This window comes from Amia ocellicauda, chromosome 21 (genome assembly GCF_036373705.1).
Source record: "Amia ocellicauda isolate fAmiCal2 chromosome 21, fAmiCal2.hap1, whole genome shotgun sequence".
Taxonomy (NCBI): Eukaryota; Metazoa; Chordata; class Actinopteri; order Amiiformes; family Amiidae; genus Amia; species Amia ocellicauda.
In genome coordinates, this window is record NC_089870.1 from 1,995,225 (window position 1) to 2,021,541 (window position 26,317).

At 37.7% G+C, this 26,317-nt stretch overlaps 3 protein-coding genes across 7 annotated transcripts in view; all 3 read right to left on the reverse strand.

Annotated features, from left to right (window-relative positions):
- sptb (spectrin, beta, erythrocytic) overlaps positions 1-8,793 on the reverse strand; it is a 90,881-nt gene extending 82,088 nt beyond the window's left edge. The window contains exons 1-3 of one of the 5 annotated variants that reach the window (XM_066694828.1): positions 8,586-8,793; positions 5,686-5,830; positions 3,956-3,996 (exon numbers count right to left, since the gene is read on the reverse strand). The gene's annotated coding sequence lies outside the window, so the exon portion shown is untranslated. The remainder of the gene's footprint in view (positions 1-3,955; positions 3,997-5,685; positions 5,831-8,585) is intronic. The other 4 variants (XM_066694825.1, XM_066694826.1, XM_066694824.1 and 1 more) reach the window with 4 other exon arrangements.
- An 832-nt stretch (positions 8,794-9,625) lies between these two features.
- Positions 9,626-13,197, reverse strand: churc1 (churchill domain containing 1). Its single transcript, XM_066694524.1, has 4 exons — positions 13,023-13,197; positions 12,333-12,468; positions 12,137-12,207; positions 9,626-11,230 (listed from the first exon to the last, which is right to left on the reverse strand). Exons 1-4 carry the CDS (start codon positions 13,059-13,061, stop codon positions 11,138-11,140), a joined length of 339 nt encoding a protein of 112 aa, XP_066550621.1. The 5' UTR covers positions 13,062-13,197; the 3' UTR covers positions 9,626-11,137.
- A 1,390-nt stretch (positions 13,198-14,587) lies between these two features.
- The window catches only part of stard9 (StAR-related lipid transfer (START) domain containing 9), a 95,427-nt gene continuing 83,697 nt past the window's right edge, over positions 14,588-26,317 (reverse strand). The window contains exons 26-33 of the mRNA XM_066694790.1: positions 22,441-22,587; positions 21,984-22,089; positions 21,547-21,704; positions 21,103-21,167; positions 20,393-20,595; positions 19,336-19,415; positions 18,496-18,654; positions 14,588-17,428 (exon numbers count right to left, since the gene is read on the reverse strand). Coding sequence (XP_066550887.1) covers positions 17,327-17,428; positions 18,496-18,654; positions 19,336-19,415; positions 20,393-20,595; positions 21,103-21,167; positions 21,547-21,704; positions 21,984-22,089; positions 22,441-22,587 — 1,020 coding nt within the window. The 3' untranslated portion in view covers positions 14,588-17,326. The remainder of the gene's footprint in view (positions 17,429-18,495; positions 18,655-19,335; positions 19,416-20,392; positions 20,596-21,102; positions 21,168-21,546; positions 21,705-21,983; positions 22,090-22,440; positions 22,588-26,317) is intronic.

A 26,317-nucleotide genomic window follows, 5' to 3' on the forward strand; every position in this document is an offset into this window, starting at 1 on the left:
AATTAGTGTAGAATAAAGAAGAAAGCCATGTTAGAAGTGTACATGTTCCATGCAAATGTATAAATTATCAAACAAATAAAATAAAAACAATAAAAATATAAATTAGTTGTGCTATTAGCTAACCTAGTATACAGCACCATCTTCCAGTGAATATCTAGTTTATGTCATCCATTACACAGCTTCCTTTCCTATCCCTGTACAACAAACCTGCCAAGCTACAACTCTTCTTCAGTCACACTAATGCAAAGAGCCCAATTCATTCAGCCCATGCTACTTCATCTAAAGGCAGAAGCCAGGATCTATTTAAACAGAAGAAGCATTCCAGGGCATTTTTTAACATACTCCTCTTTCTGTACACAGTTTATATATAACTTTCTGTTCTGAAAACAGGGATATTTTTATACCTTAATTCCTTAAAACTAACATTATTTGCAATGTTCAGAGCAAAGAAAAACATACATTTTCACAGCTCAGAAATACTTATTTTCCTCCTGTAGTTTACAGCTATTAATATAATTATTTATGTAATTGGTTACATAACACCCCAGGGTCTAAAGAACCCTTATAACTGATTAATTTGTTTGCTTCCATGCTTCATTTGGAGTGAAAAAAGATGTTGTATTCTGCTCCAGGCCATCTGAGCGCATTACTGCCCCTTCACTTTCAGACAACTGTAAATGTGATCTATGGAACATCTCATAGGCTCTGTGTTCCTTCAAATTTGAATCTACACTCACCTAAAGGATTATTAGGAACACCTGTTCAATTTCTCATTAATGCAATTATCTAACCAACCAATCACATGGCAGTTGCTTCAATGCATTTAGGGGTGTGGTCCTGGTCAAGACAATCTCCTGAACTCCAAACTGAATGTCTGAATGGGAAAGAAAGGTGATTTAAGCAATTTTGAGCGTGGCATGGTTGTTGGTGCCAGACGGGCCGGTCTGAGTATTTCACAATCTGCTCAGTTACTGGGATTTTCACGCACAACCATTTCTAGGGTTTACAAAGAATGGTGTGAAAAGGGAAAAACATCCAGTATGCGGCAGTCCTGTGGGCGAAAATGCCTTGTTGATGCTAGAGGTCAGAGGAGAATGGGCCGACTGATTCAAGCTGATAGAAGAGCAACTTTGACTGAAATAACCACTCGTTACAACCGAGGTATGCAGCAAAGCATTTGTGAAGCCACAACACGTACAACCTTGAGGCGGATGGGCTACAACAGCAGAAGACCCCACCGGGTACCACTCATCTCCACTACAAATAGGAAAAAGAGGATACAATTTGCACAAGCTCACCAAAATTGGACAGTTGAAGACTGGAAAAATGTTGCCTGGTCTGATGAGTCTCGATTTCTGTTGAGACATTCAGATGGTAGAGTCAGAATTTGGCGTAAACAGAATGAGAACATGGATCCATCATGCCTTGTTACCACTGTGCAGGCTGGTGGTGGTGGTGTAATGGTGTGGGGGATGTTTTCTTGGCACACTTTAGGCCCCTTAGTGCCAATTGGGCATCGTTTAAATGCCACGGCCTACCTGAGCATTGTTTCTGACCATGTCCATCCCTTTATGACCACCATGTACCCATCCTCTGATGGCTACTTCCAGCAGGATAATGCACCATGTCACAAAGGTCCAATCATTTCAAATTGGTTTCTTGAACATGACAATGAGTTCACTGTACTAAACTGGCCCCCACAGTCACCAGATCTCAACCCAATAGAGCATCTTTGGGATGTGGTGGAATGGGAGCTTCGTGCCCTGGATGTGCATCCCAAAAATCTCCATCAACTGCAAGATGCTATCCTATCAATATGGGCCAACATTTCTAAAGAATGCTGTCAGCACCTTGTTGAATCAATGCCACGTAGAATTAAGGCAGTTCTGAAGGCGAAAGGGGGTCAAACACAGTATTAGTATGGTGTTCCTAATAATCCTTTAGGTGAGTGTATAACTTCTCCTGGTAAACTAATTGTGAGAAAATGTCATGGTTACAATAAATGATACAAACACACAGAATGACAGTTCTATTTCATTATGTTCTGGAATCAGCCATTGTATTTTAATAGACAACCCAGCCTACAGATGCTATGTTTAATCCTGATGCTCTGGTACAGTGTGTCATTACATGCCAATAACAATTGTGCTGAGCTCACACATTTCCTTAGCAAGAGTCCAATCTTTACAGCCGCAGTTCAAAGTATGTAAGATTGTGTTCATTTGCTAGCACAGTTTCACACACCCCAAAAAGGTTACAAATAGACCGTTGTCAGGTTTATACAGTATACAAAAGCCACCTGTTGTGGACAGACCTTGACTCACTGCTGATCAGTTTTGTAGAGTCTCTGGCACATCACTAAGATAGATGCTCTAACATGTATTAGTTCTATGATAATTGTTCCCTTACAACAGGTGTTTTCCTTTGGCTAGGCCAAAGAGTTACAATGTTCACATAAATACTGCGTTACATCACAATGTGTCATTATAGCCATTTATCTACTGGGCCTGTTGTTTTTTATTTTTTCATGTCCAGAAAAGACTTTAAAGACTAAACTATAAAGATACATAGTGAAATACAATGCTTGTGGAAGATTTTTTACTTCCATCGAGTGCACATCATTTCAATCATAATTTCAGGAGAAAAGTGCACCGCACAGACAAGGACATACCATGGCAGCACTAAACGTAAACAGGTGTAGCAACACGTAGTCATAAGTATATAATGCCATATTTTGTGAAATTTTGCTAAATTTTGAGTTTAAACCTCTGTAAGCTCTGATTGGTTAGTTAGATCATTTAGACAATTTACAAGACAGAGCCCACACCACAATTTGCAAACATGACTTCTTCATAGAGCATAATGTATTTTAAATGTTCAGCGATACAGCCGAACTGAAGCAGTGATCGTACAAAACACAACCAAACTACAGCATCAACATACAGGTGCTGAATAGGCTGTCCAAGCTGTGCAAGAAGGAATTTCAATGTTTAATGACACAGAAGAAAAGTACTTCTGTATAGTAAAATACATTGATTCTTATTACTAGTTTGTCCATGTATTTATTAATTAATTTCCAGCCTGCTAATGAATGTCCTTAAAATGGGTGAACCGTGTTAGGCACCCCAGCTCTACTTATGTAACCCTTTCTCATTATAATAAATTAAGATATAGCAAACTGATTCCCACTGACAATCTTACAATGTCAATGAAAGCCTGCCACCTCATTGGATACACATTGGACATGCTAGTGCCAACTTTGAAATTCCCCTGGAACAGAACTGCATTGCAGCTAATCTCTCTAGGATCAAAGCTCTTCCTATGTCACTCCAGTAGAAATAGAAACAACAATCCACAATGATACAGCTTGCTACATTCCTCTTTGATGAACTATCCTAAACTCAACAGCTCATCCCAAAGATTTGGCCCTAGTCCCAATAGACATACAGCTCTGTGATACACACACATGCGGCACAAGTTCCAAATAGAATTCTGAAGGCCTCTGGAGACAAGCAAGTTGCCCACTTAGTGCTGAAGGTCACCTTTGTTTCATTTCTCTTTGGGATTCAAGTCTACAAATAACAGTTCACAGTGAGGATCCATATACTGAAAAGAAATGTAATCCCAGTGACAAATGTTTGAATGTTTGGCTTGCTGTTGAGGTGAAGTGTCACACTCAAACATATGTTCTAAAAACAGGTAGATTTATCTTTAAAGATTCAATCAAACACAAATCTCTTAAGCATAAAGCTTCAGCCTTGTTTGATTGAGCTGGATAACATTAGTGACTCATTTTCAGCATTCCAAACATTACTAAATGGACAGAACACTCAAAAAACTTCTCCTACAACAGTCAATTTGAAAAGATGAAGAAAACATTGGGGTTGCAAATTAGTACATAAGAATAATAATACAAAATAATAATAAAAAAAAAAAATTAAGGGAAAATATTTACCTGTTTTTTAATGTACTTGGTAGCAGCGTCCTGTTCATTTACTGAAAGATCAAAGAAAACCTGATTGGAATATAGTTTAACATCAAGTGACATCGCTTCTCAGTAATTAATCTACTTGCAGATTTCTAGCTGCGTCTTCTGTACCTTTTCTAATCAATGTTTTCACTTAGATCCCTTTGTTATATTTACCTTTTAATAACAAATGTAGTTATAATGTCATGTTTGATAACAGACCTTAAAGGTGAAGCAGGGGAGGGTGTGTGTTTGGGGGTGTCCAGGAAACTGACTGATAGTAAGGAGGTTATTTTAAGAGAAATTGGAGCTGGGAGTGGCAGTGGGCTTATGACTGCTGTGTCTGTAACTGGCAGTGATGGGGGTAATGGGGGTGAACGCAGTGGAGAGACAGCCAGCAGTTGACTTGATTATACTCACTGCTAATTATATTTAATCTCTCTCTATCTCAGCCAAAACACAAATCCAAGCATCACCACACTTTTTGTCGTGGGTCTGTCATGTGGTTAGAACTCTGTACTGGCTTTCATGAAGACAAGGATTTTAATTAAGTCACATCAAAGTATATTTTTAATTTAAAACCAAATACTGAACAAGCTAAAAAGGATTTTAAAAACTTTCACTGTTACCGTGACAAATTAGTTTTTTGTTGTTGTTTTTGTTACTCTCACTTTCATTTTCTTCTTATCTATGGAATACTAACACAAACACAACCACACCAGGAAAAAGTATAGATGTTTATGTGCTCTCCTCTCCCGGGATATCTCTGTATGTTAACTACCTTTGGTAAAGTTTATAATGCTATATAGTATAGAAATGGATAGATAGATTATAAATTATATTAAATAGTGTTTCCTCTTTTAACATTTTAGTTTTCTTTTGATGTGAGTAAATAACTATAACAAATTCTTTTAGATCTGAGCATTGAAGCAGTTTTAGTCTACAAAATCCTTCTTGATTTACAGTTTACGATAAGGTAAGATAACACCTGTAAACAGATTCCATTACCAATAAACCAGGGAGAGACTGGAAGAAAGAAACAGAAAAGCAATCCTTAAAACCAACAAAGAGGATTGTGTAAGGATGATTTTTGTTATCTTGGATTTATATACAGCCCAGCTGCATAAGCATTGTTTATTATTTTGGATTCATCTGAATGCCTACACAGTTTGTGCCTATTTCTGAATATGACCAGTTTCTGTGCTGCAGTAGTGAAGGCAGCTTCTCCCATGTTTATCCATCTGTATGCAAACTCTTGAAAGCCTTGAGTAGTTTCCCATTAGGTTAACCTCAAATCAAAGTTGTTTTTCCATAATGGACTGCATTCAATAATGCACTATGCAGTGCCTTTTCAGGCAGTCCCTTTTGCTAAAAAATTGACAGGGCAGGAATTAATGCTGGAGATGCATCTAAACTCCACTGTCTAGCTACATATACAGTAGCTAGTCACAGCTGCTATAAGTAAGACAGAACATGAAATTAATGTGTTTTATGGAATAGATACTATACTGAAAAATGGCAGTAGTGGCCTACATTTAAACTGGCAAGCTTTGGGATGAATAATAAAGCATTCATGCTAATAATGAAAAGCATGCCAGCAAATTAAACATTCTATATATATTACAATATGACAATGTTCCAAAAGCTGCATAATCTTTGAACATGGGGAAAACATAACAAACAAAAACTTATATCTGAATGACCTTAAATCTGATTACCTCCCATATCTTTGCCACATGCTGGCATGAAGGCTGAGCACTAGGACCTCTTGAGTGTAAACAGTGATGCATCAAAGGAAGAGCAATTACACTGCACTGTAGTTGAAAGCCTTATGCAAAATCCTGAAAGGACCTAGAGAACTGCCTAGACATGAAACAGAATCAACAACAGCACATCTTTCTATGCAAGCCTACAAAAACATGACACAATGAATGGTCCACTGTGTAAATAGACAATCCATACACAATGTATACAGTTGCACTACCCATCACTGGTCCTTGTCCTGGTAGGTATCAAAAAAGGTGTTATAATGATAGTTTCAACAATAAAGTTAATTTGATGGTATTAAATAAGTTTAGAGTTCAGGTATAACAAAAAAGAGAAAGACCCTGCAGATCTCAATGACAGTTGTCAACACTTTATATAATAAGACCTAGCCTGCTGTAGTGGATAATATTCACAGGTGTCTGTAAACATGTTGTACATGAAACCAGTAATGTCTTAAGACAATAATCCATGTTTTGTTTTCTCCATTCTGTAAGATACCTGCAATTTGAATTTTAAATCTTTCCAAACCTCAGATATATAATAATTGGTGTAATTGAATTTGCTACAGAGCAATGATGGCTGAAAGACTTTTGTGGAGGTATGGGAGCTGAAGAAATTGTTGTATATGGACTGAAGAGCTGTGATCTGTAGTAAGTTAGGCTGTATACTGTATCATTATCAGACATGAATCTCATAGAAAAACAACACCTTGTATTTTATTGAAAGTGATTAAAAAATTGTTCTGATTACATATAAACTAACCAGACATTTCCCTTAGGATGCAGAACAAATCAAAGTAAATCTAACTAAGCTAATACTCTGCCATTATATAATACGATCCTGGTGGTGCAAATGCCCCTGGCCTTTAGCTTACTGAACAGTGTGCACATCTTTGTTGTGCATTAATGAAGCATGTCTAGAGTGCCATCATAAAGATACACAATCAATATGATTCTCTCTCATATTGCTACAGTCAAATTAAAGACATAAGAAGTTAATGGAATACAATAGTTGTGTAGCTATCTGCACAACCTGCAGGCAGGGGAATACTGCATCAAGGAAATGTGTCATTGCATTATCATGTTTTTCTGCCATGACCACAATGAGGTAGGCTTTAAAATACTGAAAAGTAAATCATGATCATACATTCCAGATCAAAAACTCTATGCCTCTATTGTTGTGTCTTAGGTTCAGCAATGCCTGAACACCATTAAGCAAATGTAGTTAAAAAAATAATAAGATCAAATGCATTACACAACTGCCAGCCAAAGTCAATGTATTTCAAGTAAGCATCTTAGTAGTAAAAACTAATTAATCATTTATTCTCAATTAATAAGTGCAGGACCCCCAGTATCAACTGCATTTAAATATCAAGCAGGCTTTAACACAAATTGAAAATATGAACTTCTCTTGTCTCAAAACTGTATCGTACAAGTTTATCTTATGAGCACAGACAAACACTAAGTAAATTAACATGAAGAAGGGAGGTCGACATGCTCGGCAATAGAAAAGACTAAATTAACCCTAGATTATGAATACTGTTCAAGGTCAGTAGTAAAACTTCAAGTATGGCACTGGAACAAAATGAGCATTGAATGTTGGTAACAAATTGTAACTTCTACAAGAGAGCATATATAACTTTCTTTCTATACATGATAATGCTGGACCAGTTAAAGCTACCTACTTCCATCTGGGTGGCCTTAAATAAGGAGAATGTTAAAACAACCAAATCTACCTGAAAGTGATAGCAGAGACCCAATTAAGGTGGTCTGGACTCTTTAAACTAATGCCTTGGTCAAGGAAAGATTGAGCCTTGAGTCACAGACAATGTCATTGTGTGGTGGAAATTGTTTATTGAAATTGATTGATGATTGTTCCAGGCAATGTATGTCTTAATTTGAATTAAATCATACTTCAAAAATGAAACGTTGAGGGTCCAGCTCTTGGATTAAGTTATTTGGATCCAGTGATGTGTGTATATGTTACATCAATGAAGTAAACATATAGTTGGTCTGGAGTCATAATCTATTCAGGTAGTAGTTACTATATCATTATTATTTAAAACAGTATATACAAAATGAAAATAATGATTCCTATATTTAGCTATTTCATGGATATAACATACAGAAAGCATTTATCTGATGGTTAAAGAGTCCAAATAGAGAGAGAAGACAGCAAAAACAGACTAATATATTTCGATTAAATGACACAAGAAGAATGCATTACAACATTACTCAATAGTCTGTGAAAATTAGTAAAAAATAATATGTAATACTATTATGCCTACACAGGATGCCTAAATGCCCTTCAGGACTATAAATGCTACGCCGTCAACAGGTGTCCCTAGTGTTCGACAAACCGTAATATAACGAAATGGGTTATAACAAGTTGTCTTTATGAAACAAATACGTTCATTTTAAAAAAGTGTCAGTGTAATATTTAATTTGAAAAGTTTGAATTGACAAAGAAACCTTTTGTTGTAAAAAAAAAAAAAAAAAAAACTTATATTATTATTTTTATTTCTTGTCAGACGCCCTTATCCAGGGCGACTTACAACCTAATATCTCAATTTCCAAATTACCCTTCAAACTATTTAGTATAGTGTTTGAATATAAACTGATTTAAATACACACAAACACAGATGTATTTTCATTACTACTTCCATTCATCAAGCACAGGTTAAAAACGAATTAAGAACTACTTCAAGGACGCAAACATACCGACCGACTTCATTCTGCACATACACAACTTTGGGGGTCGAATATTATTATTAATAGTATTAAACAATAATACTAATACGTGAAATGCAGTCGACCAAAAAATAACAATACAAACGGCAGAGTAAGCTTACCTGTAGGTGACAGAATCCGTTTCTTGTGTATCACACCGGTGCAGGCAGGTCCTGGGGCGGCAGGCTGGCAGCGGACAGCGCTGTGTACAGCCTCTGTCCCACCAGCGTTAAAAATAAAAGCACGGCGAGGCGAGGATGCGCAGGCAGAGGCATTCCTTTCAGGGGCACTGACTTTAAATGGCAGGCGCACATCGCAGCCTCTGCGAAATGTCACCTCCCAACTACTGTCCTGCACACAATGCAATTCAAAATATGCCAAAAACAGGAGACGACTGGGGCTTGTGTTTATTGGCTAATTTTGTATTTACACATATTCATCTCACCGTTAGCACCAAAGCTCTATAATGGTAAATGCTATCAATATAGTCAAGGACTTTCAATTAATATTCACATTTTCATAGGGACTAGCAGTTACATACTGTGTGCATTATTTAAGGAGTATTGGGACGTTGCACTGCCTTTACAAATGCGGTTTTAAAAAGGGGAGTATAGTCAAGAATTCGATGAAGTTACGAAAATGTCCAGCACATGGAAAAAGTGTTCTGATAATTAAAGGTCATGAAAACATTTTTTAAATCCACTTAGGGCTAATTATAATTTCCACTTTGTCCGCAAGGCGTGTGTCGCCAGAGTGGAGCGCATTCTGAGCTGAGGGCTGTGCCGCACAGAGCGCGGCCTCCCCCTGCCGCACGGCCCGCCGCGTCACACGGGATACGTCTCGGAAGAGCTCACGGACCCAGGCTTTCTCTCGGTTCATTCTTCGCGATGAAGTTATCATTTTGAAAATGACTGCGTGCTGAGAAGTAACAAAGTAACACATTTCCCACTGAACGATCTAAGGATGCATATTCTGATGCCATATCTGTCAGATTTACAGTAGGAGACTGAAGTCTGGTCTAATGAGAATAAATACAATTATATGCACCAATGGGAAGCTTTACAGTTGCACAGGGATTATGCGTATGGTATAATAAGTATAATAAGACATGGCAGGAGTGTACTGACGACCTGAAAGAAAATTTGGAAGTCAAAACGCTACGTTTGATACAAAATTCTTTATTTTATCGTAAGAAACCAAAACACACTAATAAAATGTTGTTTTGCTTAACAATGCACAAATATATAAACCCTAGGCATTTTGTCTTTTAAATTACTTCAAATACACATTAGTAAGAGACTGCTTGTATGTACTTGGGTAATGAATCTGCAACAACCTCCCTCAATGTTGATTTTTAGTTCTTGCATAATATTTTATTTAACTTCTAGAGTACAGTGTTTCATATCATAGCAGGCCAGTTATTCAAATCAGCAACCTATTTAAATAATTTTAAATGGTATACTTTGGCAGTTTATGACTATGAAATGTTTTGTCCAATGCTGCTTTAGTTGAGAATTATCTCAAATATTAAGTTACAAGATAGGGGTATATTTTAAAAGGATGACTAGCAATACTAGGAACATCCAAACATTTAATTTACTTAAAAATAACAACACATTATATTACACCACATTATCTAAAATATAATTTCTCATAGGAAATACTTTTATACACAGTGTTTGATAAATTATATTTATTTTAAAAGAGCTTACAACAATGCAATGAAAGCTTAAATGTGTTATTGCATTAGTAGGCTTCCTTAGTTAAAGACCACCATTCTTTCTCAAACTTATTAAATAACAGCAAAACTTGAAAATGTGATATAAATGACAGTTCTGTGTCCTAATAATGATTAAAAAAAAAATTAAAAACACTAAAAGTCATTTTAATAAGACATGAAAACCATACAATGTTTTGACTGCTTGAGAACATGTTTTATAGCAAAAAATTACTGATTATAAAATTCATAATCAAAAGCAGTCAACTGCCAAATTTGTGATGTCAAAATTGCTAGCAATTTGATGGAACATCTAGTTTTTCCTTTTTTAAGGTTTGCAGATGTTTCTACTAGGCTTTCAGTGATTAAACCGAACAATTTCTGTATGTACAAAAATAAATACCAAAAAATGTCTCTGTTAGCTGTTCTCAAGTTTATTCCTAATGGTCATGAGAGACAAGGTTTTCAATTTAACCAGATTTTGTTCTGTATTTGTTTCCAGTACAGACTATGTAATACACACATTAAAACCTGTGGCAGGTATTGTAAATTACATTAAAGTTGACAGTATTGATACTTATTTACAGTACAAGACTTTCATACTACATTGTTAAAAGTAAAGGGAGTGCTTATGGGCTGCAGGGACTGAAGGTAAGAAAGCCTGTCTAACTGTACTTGTATATTGTACTTTAGATACAAAAATATAATATAGCACAGTTAAATTATAAAAGAATGAAGCATATGAATCTCTGTACCTACATTAAAATAGACTAATGAAATGAGGGTTAATCATATTACAAGTTTGCTCAAGGCAGCTCTTCCAGTTCAATACCTAATCACTTTTTTTAGAATACTTAAATGCCACTGGGGGGCACTTGCATGCAAACATGTAATAATGCTTGAGCACAACATATGCAAAGTAAGATTGGACCCTCTCGTAGGCTTCCAGATGATTGTCTAGAAGAGAGGGGCAGTCTGCCGGGGGTCATCGGGCAGCACACTAATGGAGTCCTCTGCTTTTCCACATAGCATACAGAGCATGGTGTACTCCTATCGGGAACACAGAACATACTTGGTATTCTCACAAGACATACGGAAAGGGAGAAAGATACGCATCCCATCAAAGTGCATGTATTTTCCTATAGGCTCAGAAGGTTGGAGGAGAGAAAGACCCCCACCCCCACCCCACACTCAGTTACTTAATTGACATCTCAACTCTAACATGAAAATCCAGACCTTTTTAACCACTATTTATACACTGTGTGGAGTCAAGCACAGATACATTGTTTATTTTTACAGTAATAGTAATACATTCACAGTATTCAATGCATACTTCCTGTATATTATCTGGCTCCACATTTTGTCACTGTAAAATTGTGAAAAATATGACCAGACCAAAATATGATGGGAATGTGAAAAATGCAAAATGTGCCACAATGACAGATGTCTGGCCTGGTAGGCAACACCCAGGAGATCAACAACCACATAGGGGCCTCCACATGCATGTCCACTGAATGGAGGCCATTACCTGCACAAGTTCCACAGGGATCAGTATTAGGGCCGGTGCTTATTCTAATCTATATTAATGATTTGGACTCTAGGATACTTATCTCTAGGGGAATAGTGACTGCTGGTCAGTACTCTAACATTGTGGACAGCGATGTGCAGCCAGCATTAATGGATGTATGTTTCAGGGCCCATACATCTACCAACTTGATAATGCAGCACATAAATTGAAGAAAAACAATTTTGGAAATCTGTCCTGGTCTACTTTGTGAACAGAACAGCACACTATTACTGCAGACATCTATCAAAACAGGTCAGTGTCTCACTGCATGGCAGCATTTGTAAATCCCAAGGATGGGCCCAAACTGTATTAAGTGCGTTGATGACAGTGGTCTTTGTTTGCAATAGTGTGTGTCTAATAAATAATACAACGTGAGTAACATTCCTTACCTGGTACTCATCCACAACGGAGAAGGTGTATTCATGCCTTGCTATGATGTGATGACAGTTTTTACATACATCTGTCAGAAGAAAAAAATAGTTGGTTCATTACAGAGATGTTATGTACAACAGATGAATAAAACATCTCTCACTTCTCAATATTTGAAGAAAAATTTAAAAGCTGGTATATGGAAATGTCACTCACGGTCATAGGTGACGATTTCCTCTCCATCTTCATCTGCCGTTGACCGGTTGTTGATCAGTACAAAGTCCCTCTGATTGCATTTTGCACATCCCACATAATTCATCAAATAGGAGCCATTCTCCAAACACGTGTTACCCTGAAAACAGCGTCAAAGGCCGGTGAGGAACGCGGGATGTGTATTTGATTCCGCAAATCCGCAAATTGAATAAATAATTCAATGCAAGATACAAACACTGCAGACAATGCATGTGTACATTTTTTCAAGCACTCCATTTACTCCTGCTTGCTATCCCAATGTATTGTCGTCTGCTTGGCTACAACCTGCTGCATGCTGTGAGACAAAGCTTCACAAATGTCTTTCCGTCGCCGAAATCTGCACAATACAATTACGAAAACACATGATCTACCTGCTTTTCGGTTTGTAAAATACCCCACAATCTGAGTATCAATATTACATTCGTTATATGCTTCCGGTGCATATCCTAGATGGCTTGAAATTAAGTGCATTTTTATGTATTTATCTATATATTAGCTATCCTCGTGTATGTTATGTTTCTCTGCCTTACAACTGTAACACAGAAGTTAATACGTTGGCAATCAAAAGCGATACACCATCAAGTAAGGTCTTTAAAGGCTATTTTCAATGAAGGAGACCGACGAGCAATGATATGCACACGTGTTTTCTCTTACTCTGTTAGGGTACTCCTTCTGCACACAGCCTGCACACATTCTGTCTGGTGGAAATATTTTCACGGTGGAATTTAAATGTATGAAAAGCTCAACTTTGAAACTTGTTTTGCCCAACTTAGCAGCAGCCCTACACAATAACTACACTCACTTCCGCCTTGACGCACAATGTTGACGTAATGGAGTGGACGGCAGAAAACGCCTCTGGGACTACCGTAATAACTGGAGTAATTGCGCGTATGACAGGCACAGAATGTAGACATTTTTTGGTTTATTTCGTTTTTTATTGGTCGTTGTTATTTTTAATCCGCGACGGCTGGATTTCTATTTCCAATTGTGTGTGTGTGTGTGTGTGTGTGTGTTAAATTATTAAACTGTATACGTGCATTGCAATATTTGATTCGATGTTGTGGGCCGACACCTGGCAGATGAAAATCAATGTGGACAAGTGCAAGGTATTACATGCAGGTAACAAAAATGTCCGCTATAATTACACTATGGAAGGAATAGAACTAGATTAAGTAACACATGAAAAAGACCCAGGAGTCTACGTGGACTCCTCACTTTCTCCATCCAAACAATGTGGGGAAGCAATAGAAAAGGCAAACAGAATGCTAGGGTATATTGTCAAAAGTGTAGAATTGAGAACAAGGGCAGTAATGTTCAGACTGTACAATGCACTAGTTAGAGCTCATCTGGATACTGTGGACAGTTCTGGGCTCCACACTTCAAGAAAGATATCGCTGCTCTAGAGGCAGTTCAGAGGAGAGCAACCAGACTTATTCTAGGTCTGAAGGGAATGTCCTACTGAGAGAGTGAGGGAACTAAACCTTTTCACCCTGGAACAGAGGAGACTACGTGGGGAATTGATTCAAGTCTTCAAAATCATGAAAGGCATCGACCACATCAAACCAGAGCTTTTCCAGATCAGCAGGGACACATGCACCCGGGGACACAACTGCAAATTGGGCTTCAAGGCATTGAAGATGGAAAACAGGAGACACTTCTTCACACAGAGAGTAGTCACAATCTGGAACAAACTCCCCAGCGATGTGGCTCAAGCTGAAAATTTGTGAACATTTAAAAATAGACTGGATAGGATCCTTGGATGACTTAGTTACTAATGGACACCAAACGAGCATGATGGGTCGAATAGCCTCCTCTCATTTGTAAACTTTCTTATGTTTCTTACTATTGTATTCCGACACTACATTAGCCATAAGGCTCCTCTTGTACAATTATTTGCTTTAATTAACAAAGTATTTCATCATGCTTCTACTGCATTTTTTGATGCAGTTAATTTTCTGTTCACTGCTACTTTAACAATACATTATTTCCCACGACCCGGAAACACTTTTACAGTCAATGTAATTTATGTGTCTTCAAATACTGCAAATTTGGAAAAGTAATCAGAACTTCAGTCTAAAAACACACAACAGATATGGCTGGTATAATGGTGAACTTAAAAGGTAACATTTTCATCATAAAAGAGATTTGGAGAAGAGGCATTTACACTATTCAGTTTCTCCACAGACACTTGTAAATAATAAAAGAAAAACACAGATAAATAGTTTTAAATAAAGCAAATATATTTTAGAATATATATATGTTCATAAATAAGGTCAAAAACTATTAAAAAAATATGAAATGCAGGTATAAATGTGTTTGGAATACATGACTTTGAAAAAAGCAAAAACAAAATGCACTTCATAACTTAAATAAACACTTTGTTATTATGAACTTGTAAACATTCTTAAACATGTGTATAACATTATAAAAATAAAACATTCTGTACATCCTTCTTTAAAATTAAACTGCCTTCAGTTAACCATTCCAAGAAGAAAGCATGCCATTATTGCTGAGGATTGCAGGTTCCAAGTGAAAACCTAGCTAAAAACTGAAAGGAAGAAGAAAAGGCAAAACTATTTAGTGGGTTACAGGGTTTAATCATTTCAGGGGATATTTTATCATAATTCAGCTGGGCACATAAGACTTATAAGGCTGGATCTGGGGTGAGTTGGTACTTTGAAGGTTGCATGTGATAACTCATAATTTCAAAGCCAAGGGGTTGATGTATAATTACACAACTCGCAAGTTAAGCTATTAACAGTAAATTGACATTCACAGATAAACTACTTTCAACATAATTATCTGCTAATGTGCAATATTGGTGCAAATGCAACATGAACAAAGCTATTTCAGTATTAAATGTAAAGCACACTTTCACAATTACACAACTATCAAATACAAAAATGTAACTTGTGTGCATATATAGCATTACTGACATTTTAACAGATAGTGCGCTGGCCCACTGGGGACGAGATCAGGACAGCACACACACTTAAAGGCAAAACATCAGGCTCAGCACTGCTGCTTGGCATCATTGTTTCTGATTCTAATTTACCCCAGTTGCTTCAAAGCATTATAAAAATAGTATAACAGGACAGGTATAGTATCATATTATCTACTTATAAAGCTGCAGTTTGCAGAATGCAGTGTAGTGAAGCGGTTTCACTCATTCACTACAAGACAGCCAGGACAGAACATCTGAAACTCCTCTACACAGTCTGGCCTATACAAAGACAAACAGCTTCCGCACAGCATATTTTAAAAGTACATTTAACTTAAGATCAGGTCAACAAAACTCTTCTGTTGAATTTCAGGGTCTCTTCAATGGCCACCGACATGAAAAGGGATGTTGCTTTAATTGTAGTGCGGCTGTCTGAGGTGGAGGACATGTCTTTGGAAAACATTGGATGGTTTCTCATTACTAACAAAACTACAGTACATAGGGATTTAAACATATTGAATGTAATAAAGAACTAATATTAAACCATCAGCAGATTCTCTATGCACTAAAAGGTTTGGAAGTGACCAGTTGTTCAAAGGGACGGCTGTCTACAAAAACAGTGAAAGCCTGTAAGGTGAAAAAACAACAAAAGGCTCCACCTGGTCTAAAAATGTCAGAAATGTACTCCCTGCCAGTACACAATATGCACACAGAGGAAATACATAGGACATTGAAGTGGTTTTGCTGCATTAGTGAAGAAGAGTAATATCTCACAATATACACATATACATATTATACACAGAGATATATACTTATAAACACAGATATGCAATTGAGGTAAACTTCAAGTTTTACATAAAACAAGCTTATCAGGCTCATGAACCTGAGAACATTCTTAGTGGTGCATATTTGCTGAAAGACAGTATATAAAGCGATTTTGATACAGATGAGTATGTTAAAGGAGTAATATATATCAGCAATTCCTTTTCATTCGTATTCATATTCCATGGAATAATTATATCACTTCTTTATGGAATATGCATATTAATATTACATAATTATTTTGGTTAAAATGGTTTCTGAAAACTCCCCAAAGATGTTCACAAGTATACAAGAGAAAACATTGTTGCACAAAGATGAAAAATGTATCAGGAAAAGTTGAGAACTTCAGCCAGTGTAATGCCAATATGCCTTCTAATTGTGAAGTTGTTTCTCTATACTGCAATCTGCAGGAGTCTTTCAGAACTTATTCTTAATGCAACAATCATGACAAATATTCAACAACTAATTGAAACAATGGAGGATCAAATAGGATACCCATTAAGAAATAATATTAAATCTCAATAAAGTGCAGATGATATATCCAGCTCCTTTAAGCACATGATATATAGAGTCCCAGGCTTCCTCTTGCTTTGTCTGACTTATATTCTTTGGCACAAAGTGTTTACAAAAAAAGCTTATGTATGCACACTCAGCATGGCATAGTTAAATAAAATGGGATGATGCTTATGAACCTCATATGTATCTGGTTAGGTTTAACTGGGGAAAAATATGGTTTTGTTTCTCTTTCACTTCTGGTCCCTGTAAATTTAAAACTCACTAATGGAGAGAAAAGTAAGCTTCTTAAGCCCTTGTTTTCACCTAAGTTGCTGTGCTGATAGTCCACAGAGCAGACACAGATGTGAAATTCTGTTAGGGTTCTCAAAACACACACGCCACAGCGTAGGATCTGTCATCACTAAGTCTGCAATATTATAGATTTAATAGATATGTGATATTTCTGATCCAAACCAAATAACTGCTTGGGACTAACAGACTTCCCACCACAACATGGGGAACTCTACCATGCGATCAGTGCTTTAACGCTTATCAGTGTGCTATAGAGTGAATCAGGGAAGCTATAACATACAGTTAATACCTATGCTACATTTCTCTAATGCATCTTAGATGTGCTGTAGTAGTAGGGTGTTTCCAGACTTTCAGACAGCCAACCTAATGGCTTACTGTTGCCTATATCTCAGAAGGTAAAAAATCTGTCCAGATTTGCGATCACTGCTGCCTGTCTCTTGGCCACCGTGCTCAGCAGTCTCAGAGGGAGGGCCGGTGTCCCCAGGTCAACCTGCAGATGACAGAACAAAATCTCTAGGAATAACAACTGCAGCACTGTGAGTATTTATTCATGAGTAACTAGCAGTGTGAATTTGTATTCTGCTGTTTTTCAAATTAACAATTTATGGATTGTTTTCAACCAGTTGGAGTGAAGATAAGTTGTAGGCCTACATGTGTAACAGCATCTCTTATAAATGTGCCTAATGCCCAGACTCATACATAAGTCCTTTTGGAAAATCAGGCCCCTAGTAACATGCATGGCCCATCAGTGAGAAACAGCAATCTAAAAAAAAGGGGACATGGTTTTAGCTGAGATCACAAGATAGGCCCCTAGTAACATGCATGGCCCATCAGTGAGAAACAGGAATCTAAAAAAAGGGGACATAGTTTTAGCTGAGATCACAAGATAACTGTTTTTTTTGCCAACCCTCCACCATTAGTAAAATGAACATTATGATTGTCAATATTGTCACTGAAATGTTGTTTTTACTTTAGGATTGTCTTAATATTGATAGATTATTTTAGGATTTAGTCTTGAGGGGAACATGATGATTCTTACAGATTCCAAATTAGTTTCCTGTGAATGTTGGATGTCATAGACTTATTTAGTACCAATTTAATTTTAGCACCAATTAAAAAACTGCCTGGGAATGTTTTAGAATTTCAGGGAGGTTTGGCTGTTTTTTTTTTTTTCTGTGTTATTTCAGATGGAGTCAAACGTATTCAAACCCCTGAAACAATGTAATTCGGTGATGCATTTAGTTTAATACCTTGCCTTAAATTGTCATTATTTGTTAAGGATCTCTTCAGATCCAGATTCCAGTTCATTAAGGTGATTAACCAAAGTGGTGAGGAAACTTTTGGTGGTGGTGTCGATTACAACTTCATAGATATCTGTTTACAGGTTTTCTTTAGGCTGAACAAGTGTTTAACAACATAGATATAATTGATAAATAAGTATAGTTTAACTAACAATATTGATCAAACTAATTGAAACTATGAATTCCATCCACTATAACCATCTACTCTGAAGTGATCCCTAGTGGGCACTGCTATGAGAGTTATAAAGCGGTGTACCTGTGTCATGTAGGTTGCATGAGTGACCTCCTTCCCATCTTGGCTGTGTGGCTGCAGGAGCCAGGCACTGGGTAGCAGTTCTCCACGCACCATCTCTGCGTCAGGTCTGGGCAGGGTCTCATCAAACACTGAGCGCAGCGCCAGAACAAACAGATTTTCCTGAGAGTACAGCAGAGTAGGACATTAGGGAGAGCAAGGGGAGCAACAACGACCCAAAGGAATACATTCTCACAGTGACCAGCATGCATCCTGAACCTAAGCTGTCTGTGTTTGTACAAAGCCTCTTGGTTTTCTACTACTAAATATAAATTAGAAATACCATACTAGTGAACAGGTAGTGACACTTTGGAGACAATGTTGTCAATGTGAGAATAGAGCAGCCTAGGGTAGGAAGGCCCATATTTTGATTCTCTCTTCAGTAATGAAGGTACAAATGCCTTAACAGTTTAACACTATTAAACAGTGCCTCATCATGGAATAAAACATTACACACCAGCAGACTAGTCAGTTTGGATGAAAGCAGACAGCAACTCCAGTCAACAAAGTTCATATTCACAAAAGGCTCCCAGTTCAAAATAAATGAATAAAGATCAAGTTTTTTTTTTTTTTTTTTTTAAATAATATTCTCACAAGTGTGCTGATGTGTTTGAACCCATCATCAGAGCGCCATGGATATAAACAGTATATAAACATAATGGAACTGGCCAGACTTTAAATTAATGCAACTAATGTAATGGGAATATGACTTTCACCCCAAATCGGAAATTAAATCTGTTATGGCTTTGACTCTAAGATGCCTATTATTGTCCACTGACTTCCCTTGCCTGAGCTGGAGCTCACCTGCTTCAACTCCACACTGATGCAGCAGAAGTCCCGGGGCTGTGTGAGGCAGCAAGCTGAGGTGTCCATCACCAGGTACACTGAGGGGAAATCATCAACAGGACAGACATGAGCAGAGCAGACCAAACTCCCCTGCAGGCTCCCATGCTTTGGACACTCCTCAAATGGCACTCTCGTGAGTATGTGGGCTTAAATTCACTTGTTTTTTATTCTCACCTGCAAACTTTAGGTTTGTTTCAGTAAGTCTCAGTTTAAATGTATATTCATTTGTTTCTTCAATATCCAAGAAATTCCAGCATCAAATGTTATTATCAGGGCAATAGACATGAAGCGATTTTCAGTAGAATGATTGTCTCACAGGAGGGGTATCATACAAAAATAGCCACAGACCAGACCCATTAAATCAATTAATTTACAGCAACAAAAAGTCTGAGGACAAATGAGAGCTGTAGTACCAAACACATTTATATGGTTTAGACTGTACTGACTCTTCATAACACCATCTATTCAAGACATTTATTTTTGAGAAATTGGATATTTTAATTATCAACATTCTCATCAAAGCTCCCAAGATTGTAATGCAGAAGGACCCTACATCTTAAACAGATTTTCTCATATGGTTTATATTCTACCTTGAATAATAGCTGGTGGCATGTATATATATAATTTAGTGCTCACAACATAAAGTAGCAACCTTGACCTTCAGATTCTCTTAACTGTCATTTCACTGAAGATTGTGGAAGGTGATCTGTGTGGGTAGGTACACTTCTCTGTGTATGTATTTCTACATACATAAAACTGACTCGCTCCATTCCAAACATAATTGCTTGCAGCACACCCCCACATAATAATTAACAAACATTTTGTTAGCATGAAAGCTAAAAAATAAAAAGTGACCAGTTTGTTGATGTCTTTCACCCTATTTGGAGTTTTCCTTGACTAGAGTGAGGAATAGTAACTAAAAATACATTGAGAATCAATGGAAAATCCCCCAAATATAGCATGACAAAAGGAATTGGAGTGTGTATGTGTTTGCATGTGTGTGCTGCACCCTCACCTAGCTGCGTTGCGCTGTCCAGCGGTCTAGTCTGTGTGACTCTGATGGCTTTGTGGTAGAGGTGTGTCTTGGAGTGGTCTCTGATCATACACCACACGCTGTACAGGGGCTGCCCGATCACCCCCGCACCCAGGAAGCCGTGCACCGAGGTGCTGGGGAAGGGCTTGTAGTAAACCTGTACTCCCTGCTCCGAGCCCTGGTACCTGAGGGTATGACAGAAGATACAGATTGTTAAGAGCACTGGCCATTCATCCCTGGATATGACAATCTGTAAGAAAATTCAGAATTTAAAGGCCCTTCCTAAATCTTAAATCCGTTTGTACTCAGTTCAGAAATATGCCCTCTGCTTCCGATATTGGTGATGTGGAAGCAAAGTAACCATCTTCAGTCATGATGTAGAGACCAGTACTGGCATATGACAATAATAAGGCCATGACTATCCTGGAGTTCACATTCTCCATACTGTATTGATTTAGTCACTCCAGTGAAACTGCTCTAAAGAATAATAAAGAAGCTAACACCAACTACTGGGTAGTTATAGAATCCTCCATTCATAATGAGGGATGAATACAGTGACTTTACAGTTTAATGCTAAATCTAAAGCTTGATATTTGCGAGCACTGTGTACCATGCAAAGAATTCTAAAGAACAATTCATAGCATATTTCATTATAAAAGTTAATGGAAATAGAGCAGCAGTGCCAGACTTACTTCCAGCCACTGGAGGCTTGCCCTGCCAGCAGGTTGGCCAGGTCTCCCTCTGCAGCTGATCTGATCTGAATGGCAGGGGTAAGATCATAAATATACTGGAAAATGATCTGACCCTGAAACTGTTAACCTAAGTGCAAGTTCCACAATGGACAAAAAATAACCTTAACATAGAAATAATACATACCTAAATAAATACATTTTAAAATAATAATAATAATAATAATTATAATCACATAATCAATTGTAATTAATAGACTTAAAGTAATAATAATAATAATAATAATAATAATAATAATACAATTAATAATAAAATTGTAATGTAATTGGCTGAAAGTGTCCTACAGCAAGCAGTCTTTACCAATGTCTGTATTAACATTTAAATAACAGAAATCACAGAAAGCCTACAAACAGCTGTCAGTAAGGCTGAATGTTGGCTCTGTCTACCTCAGCAACAGCACAGGCCACCGTACAAGCTGCGATCTCCTGATAGGACTCTGACACAGACAAGGCTGAGCTGACAGACAGGGTCCTCTCCCTCACTCTGGAGGAAAACGGGGGCTGCTGGGCCTCACTGCCACTGTCAGGGACTTCAAGACGCACATCTAGGTATGTAAAAACAGAAATACACAAAAGCACTATGAAGAGAGATTGGTAGATAAATATGAAATATGGAAGTTAAGCCGTGAACTTAGAATTTAGACTTTAGAACATCTGCCACCTACACCTGACATTAACAAAGTTCAGACCCAGTCCCAGTATGGTGCCAAACATAGTGTGCTGCCATGTGAGTGCTTAAAACAAAACATTTTTTTACTACTATGTATGGTATAAAAATCAGCATTTTTCATCAGCGTTTTTGAGAGAAGTGTCAGAGCACTCACCGTGAGCAGACAGCCACTGGCGCTTGGCCTGCAGACCCTGTGTGCACCACACTGTGGGCCGACCTCGGACCTTCAGACCCGACTCCTCCGAGGCCCCCACTGCCAGCTAGAGAGAGATAGACAGAGTGGCTGTTTAGCACTGAGACAGTTTACTGGGTACTTTTCACCTATTTGTTTCTTACCTGTATTATTATTTAATGGTGTTTTATTTAACAAAATTGTACTGATTAAATATGGAAAATCAAGCACTTTTGTCTGCAACTCCATTAAGTGTCTATGGTAATCCAGGTCCACAATCTCTTCTACTTATTCTACTCAGATTGGTATAAGTGAGCAAGTATACCAAGAAAGTATTGCTCAGGATCTACACAAGAGGAAATGAGGTGGAGGAAGAACATTACTCGCTTCTAGCTCAGTCATCTATGTGAGAAGTACCAGTTTGGCTGTTCCCCAGTACCTGCAGTGGTTGTTTGGTGCCCTCTGTTGGTGCGACGGTGTTGCTGCTGTTGTACCCTGAGGTGGGTCCAGAGGACAGGCTGAGGCTGGATCCAGTACACAGAGTGCTGGTGCTGATCCGAGTATGGAAACGCAGGTCATCCTGGACCTGGAGAGCAAAACACAGGAGGCACATCAGACACAGCTGCCTAATTTCTTCAGGGTGGGCTTACTGCCAGACATACAAATTAAATTAATACAAACCAATTGTAATACATTGTCTGTTCATGCCATTTAGTGTGCTGTGATATATCACAACGTATGTGTATGTGTATGTGTGTGCGCGCGCGTGTGTGTGTGTGTGTGTGTGTGTGTGTGTGTGTGTGTGTATTATACATATATGTCGAATACTCGACTAATTACAGATGTTGTTGACCTCAGCACTTATATTCAACAAACCAGAAATGTGTGACCATTCACACAATTTGCAAAAGTGGCAGATGTTGCGTCAATATCAAAAGAAGTGTAGAATTACACAGTTCTGCACAGATCTGGAGAATTCCACCCGACTTGGGTTTAGTGTGGATTCAAAAAATTAAAAAGCAAACAAACCTGAAGTACAATTCACACTTTGTCAGGAAGTGGTAAAATACAAATCAAAACACATCGTGTATGCATGCACACCACAGCGGAAAACATTCCTTCAACCTGTCAGCTGAAAGTCAAACTACAGTGACACCTAAAAAAGGCAGTCAAAAAGGTTTGGATTTTCAAAGCGTCCAATAACTTACATAGGTTACATAAACAGGAAATTACAGAAAATCTAATAGCATTCGTTTGTGAAAGATCAAGTTTCAGTAATTCATGCACAGTGATTTCAGGATCTTATCCATTCTTTTGAACCCAAGTACACAATTCCATTCCGTGTTAGCATCTGGAAACAATCCAATGCTAGTACGAAAATGTAGAGCCAGCTACAGAACTTAAAACATATGATCTCAGGACACTGGCAATTTATATTACTGTAATAGTTGCTGCCTACTGCATGCTTGTCCACCTTGTTTAGGTTGTATGTTGTACACATTTGCACTTAATTTGTGTTCTCCCTCTCCAGTCCCCATGCAGTGCAAAGCAGCTATAATTTTAATGGAAGAAATGTTTGTTTAAATTCTTCACTGCCTCCTGTCACCTGTACTGCTCACTGATTCTGTGCATGTCTGCGTTTGTGATTTTATGTAAAAAAAACAAAACACAGAAAATAAATAATAAATAAATTTCCATGTAAACAGTCTGGCTGCACCTCTCCCCTCATTCTTATCCCTTAGAACCCCCGCCGAGGTCCCGGGTGCTACATAGTGTAACTTTTCACCGGGGCATTGTTGTTTTGTGTGTGGTTCATGACAAAGCCAGCAATATAATAGTGTTTCTTATATTGAAGGCTTTGATTTGTTACCCAAGTAAAAAATATTTTATAAATGTATGCAATTTTTTTTCATGGTGATTTTTTCCATTGTTTTCTGTTAGGCATGAGCATATTGTATGAACTAATGATTATTTTTTAGTATTCAGTAACATGAATACGAATAGGAACATAAGAACATAAGAAAGTTTACAAACGAGAGGAGACCATTCAACCCATTGTGCTCGTTTGGTGTCCATTAATAACTAAGTGATTCAATGATCCTAACCAGTCGATTTTTAAATGTTCCCAAATTTTCAGCTTCAACCACATTGCTGGGGAGTTTGTTCCAGATTGTGACAACTTTCTGTGTGAAGAAGTGTCTCCTGTTATCAATCTTGAATGCCTTGAAGCCCAGTTTTCATTTGTGGCCCCGGGTTTGTGTGTCCCTGCTGATCTGGAAAAGCTCTTCTGGTTTGATGTGGTCAAAGCCTTTCAAGTCCCCACGTAGTCTCCTCTGTTCCAGGGTGAAAAGGTTCAGTTCCCTCAGTCTCTCAGTAGGACATTCCCTTCAGACCTGGAATAAGTCTGGTTGCTCTCCTCTGAACTGCCTCTAGAGCAGTGATATCTTTCTTGAAGTGTGGAGCCCAGAACTGTACACAGTATTCCAGATGAGGTCTAACTAGTGCATTGTACAGTCTGAACATTACTGCCCTTGTTCTCAATTCTACACTTTTGACAATATACCCTAGCATTCTGTTTGCCTTTTTTTATTGCTTCCCCACATCGTTTGGATGGAGTCCACATAGACTCCTAGTTCTTTCTCCTGTGGTACTTCTTCTAGTTCTTTTCCTCCCATAGTGTAATTATAGTGGACATTTTTGTTACCTGCATGTAATACCTGCACTTGTCCACATTTAATTTAATCTGCCAGGTGTCGGCCCACAACTGAATATTATCCAAGTCCCTTTGAATAACCTGTGCTGCCGAGATTGTATCTGCTGAGCCACCTATTTTAGTATTATCTGCAAATTTGACAAGTTTGCTAACTATCCCAGAGTCCAGATCATTAATATAGATTAGAAAAAGCAAAGGCCCTAGTACTAATCCCTGTGGAACTCCACTAACAACCTCACTCCAGTTAGACGCAACTCCTCTTATTGATACCCTCTGTTTCCTATACATCAACCAGTTCATAATCCATCTACTTATGCCTTGGTTCCACTGGCTTAAGCGTCCGTGCTGTGGAAACACTACGAGCGACACAGCCTGACGTGGAAAGGATATGTTTTGTTATTATTATCGTCATCATTTGAGCCAGTAGTATATATGCATTTTAAACGGCACAGCGTGACCCCCTTAACCTATTACTCTTTCTGCAGATTTGTAACTGCAAACAATACTTCTTGCCGTATTTATAATTTACTACTCAGACGTCCTTAACCAGGGCAAGTTACAGTTGAAACAAAATACACACAATTCACGCTGAATCATCCAGCTACAATCAGTTACCGATCTGATTATTATTATCCTTCAGTTTATTTTTAACTAATCACGACACTGCACTGGTCCTATGAAATCAAAGTTTTTAATACACTCAGATATTAACTGTAAGCAGTCATTGTTTCTGTACGTGGATTTCACTCCATGCTGCTAATAAAACGGCAATTTCTTCGTGATCGCACACGGCACATGGCGTCCGCCAGTGGAAACAGGGCATTACATTACCCTGAATGCCTACAGCTTCCAATTTGAGGATCAGTCTTTGGTGTGGAACCTTAACATAGGCTTTTTGAAAATCTAAGTATATCATATCTTATGCTTTCACGTGATCTACAGCTGTAGTTGCATGTTCAAAAAACTCTAATAAATTAGTAAGACATGGTCTGCCTCATATGAACCCATGTTGACTATCTCCAAGAATATGGTTTTCATTAAGATGCTCCTCTATTTTCTGTCTAACAATTTTTTCCAACATTTTACAAGTAATGCAGGCAAGTAATTTCCTGGCTCGGTTTTGTCCCCTTTCTTATGGATTGGTATGACATTTGCCATCTTCCAGTCAGTAGGCACATCCCCTGTTCTAGCCCTAATAATTTCCTTTATTTTTTTTTAAGTACTGTTGGATATAATCATTATCAAATTTCTAAAGACCGCAGTTTAACAGCAATGCATTTGGTTTTCTTTTACATTTTGTATTTGTTGCTTTTCACAATGTCCATGAATACTTCAGCCGGTTGGTTATACTATGAAGTAGAAATGAATTTGTTATAAAACTGCATGATTCCGTTTTTTCCGCTTTAATTAACCATTAATAATAGAGGTAATCGTTTTTGGTAAAGAGATTTTATCTAACACTATTAATCTCCATGCATCAAAGACATACAAAATAAAACTTAAATGATGCATTTTATTTTTTTATATATTTTTATGCTACAATCCTGACTAGTCGACTAATTTGACAACTTTATCCTTGTTTTGAACTGTCCAGCTCTAGATG

What these genes read in the sequence shown, in the direction of transcription:
- churc1 (XM_066694524.1), bottom strand. Translation starts at nt 13,061, where the DNA reads ATGTGTGCAGGCTGTGTGCAGAAGGAGTACCCTAACAGA. An exon ending in AGAAGGAGTACCCTAACAGA is followed by an intron (nt 12,469 to 13,022) that starts GTAAGAGAAAAC and finishes CGCTGTTTTCAG; the next exon opens with GGTAACACGTGTTTGGAGAA. An exon ending in CCGTTGTGGATGAGTACCAG is followed by an intron (nt 11,231 to 12,136) that starts GTAAGGAATGTT and finishes TGTTCCCGATAG; the next exon opens with GAGTACACCATGCTCTGTAT.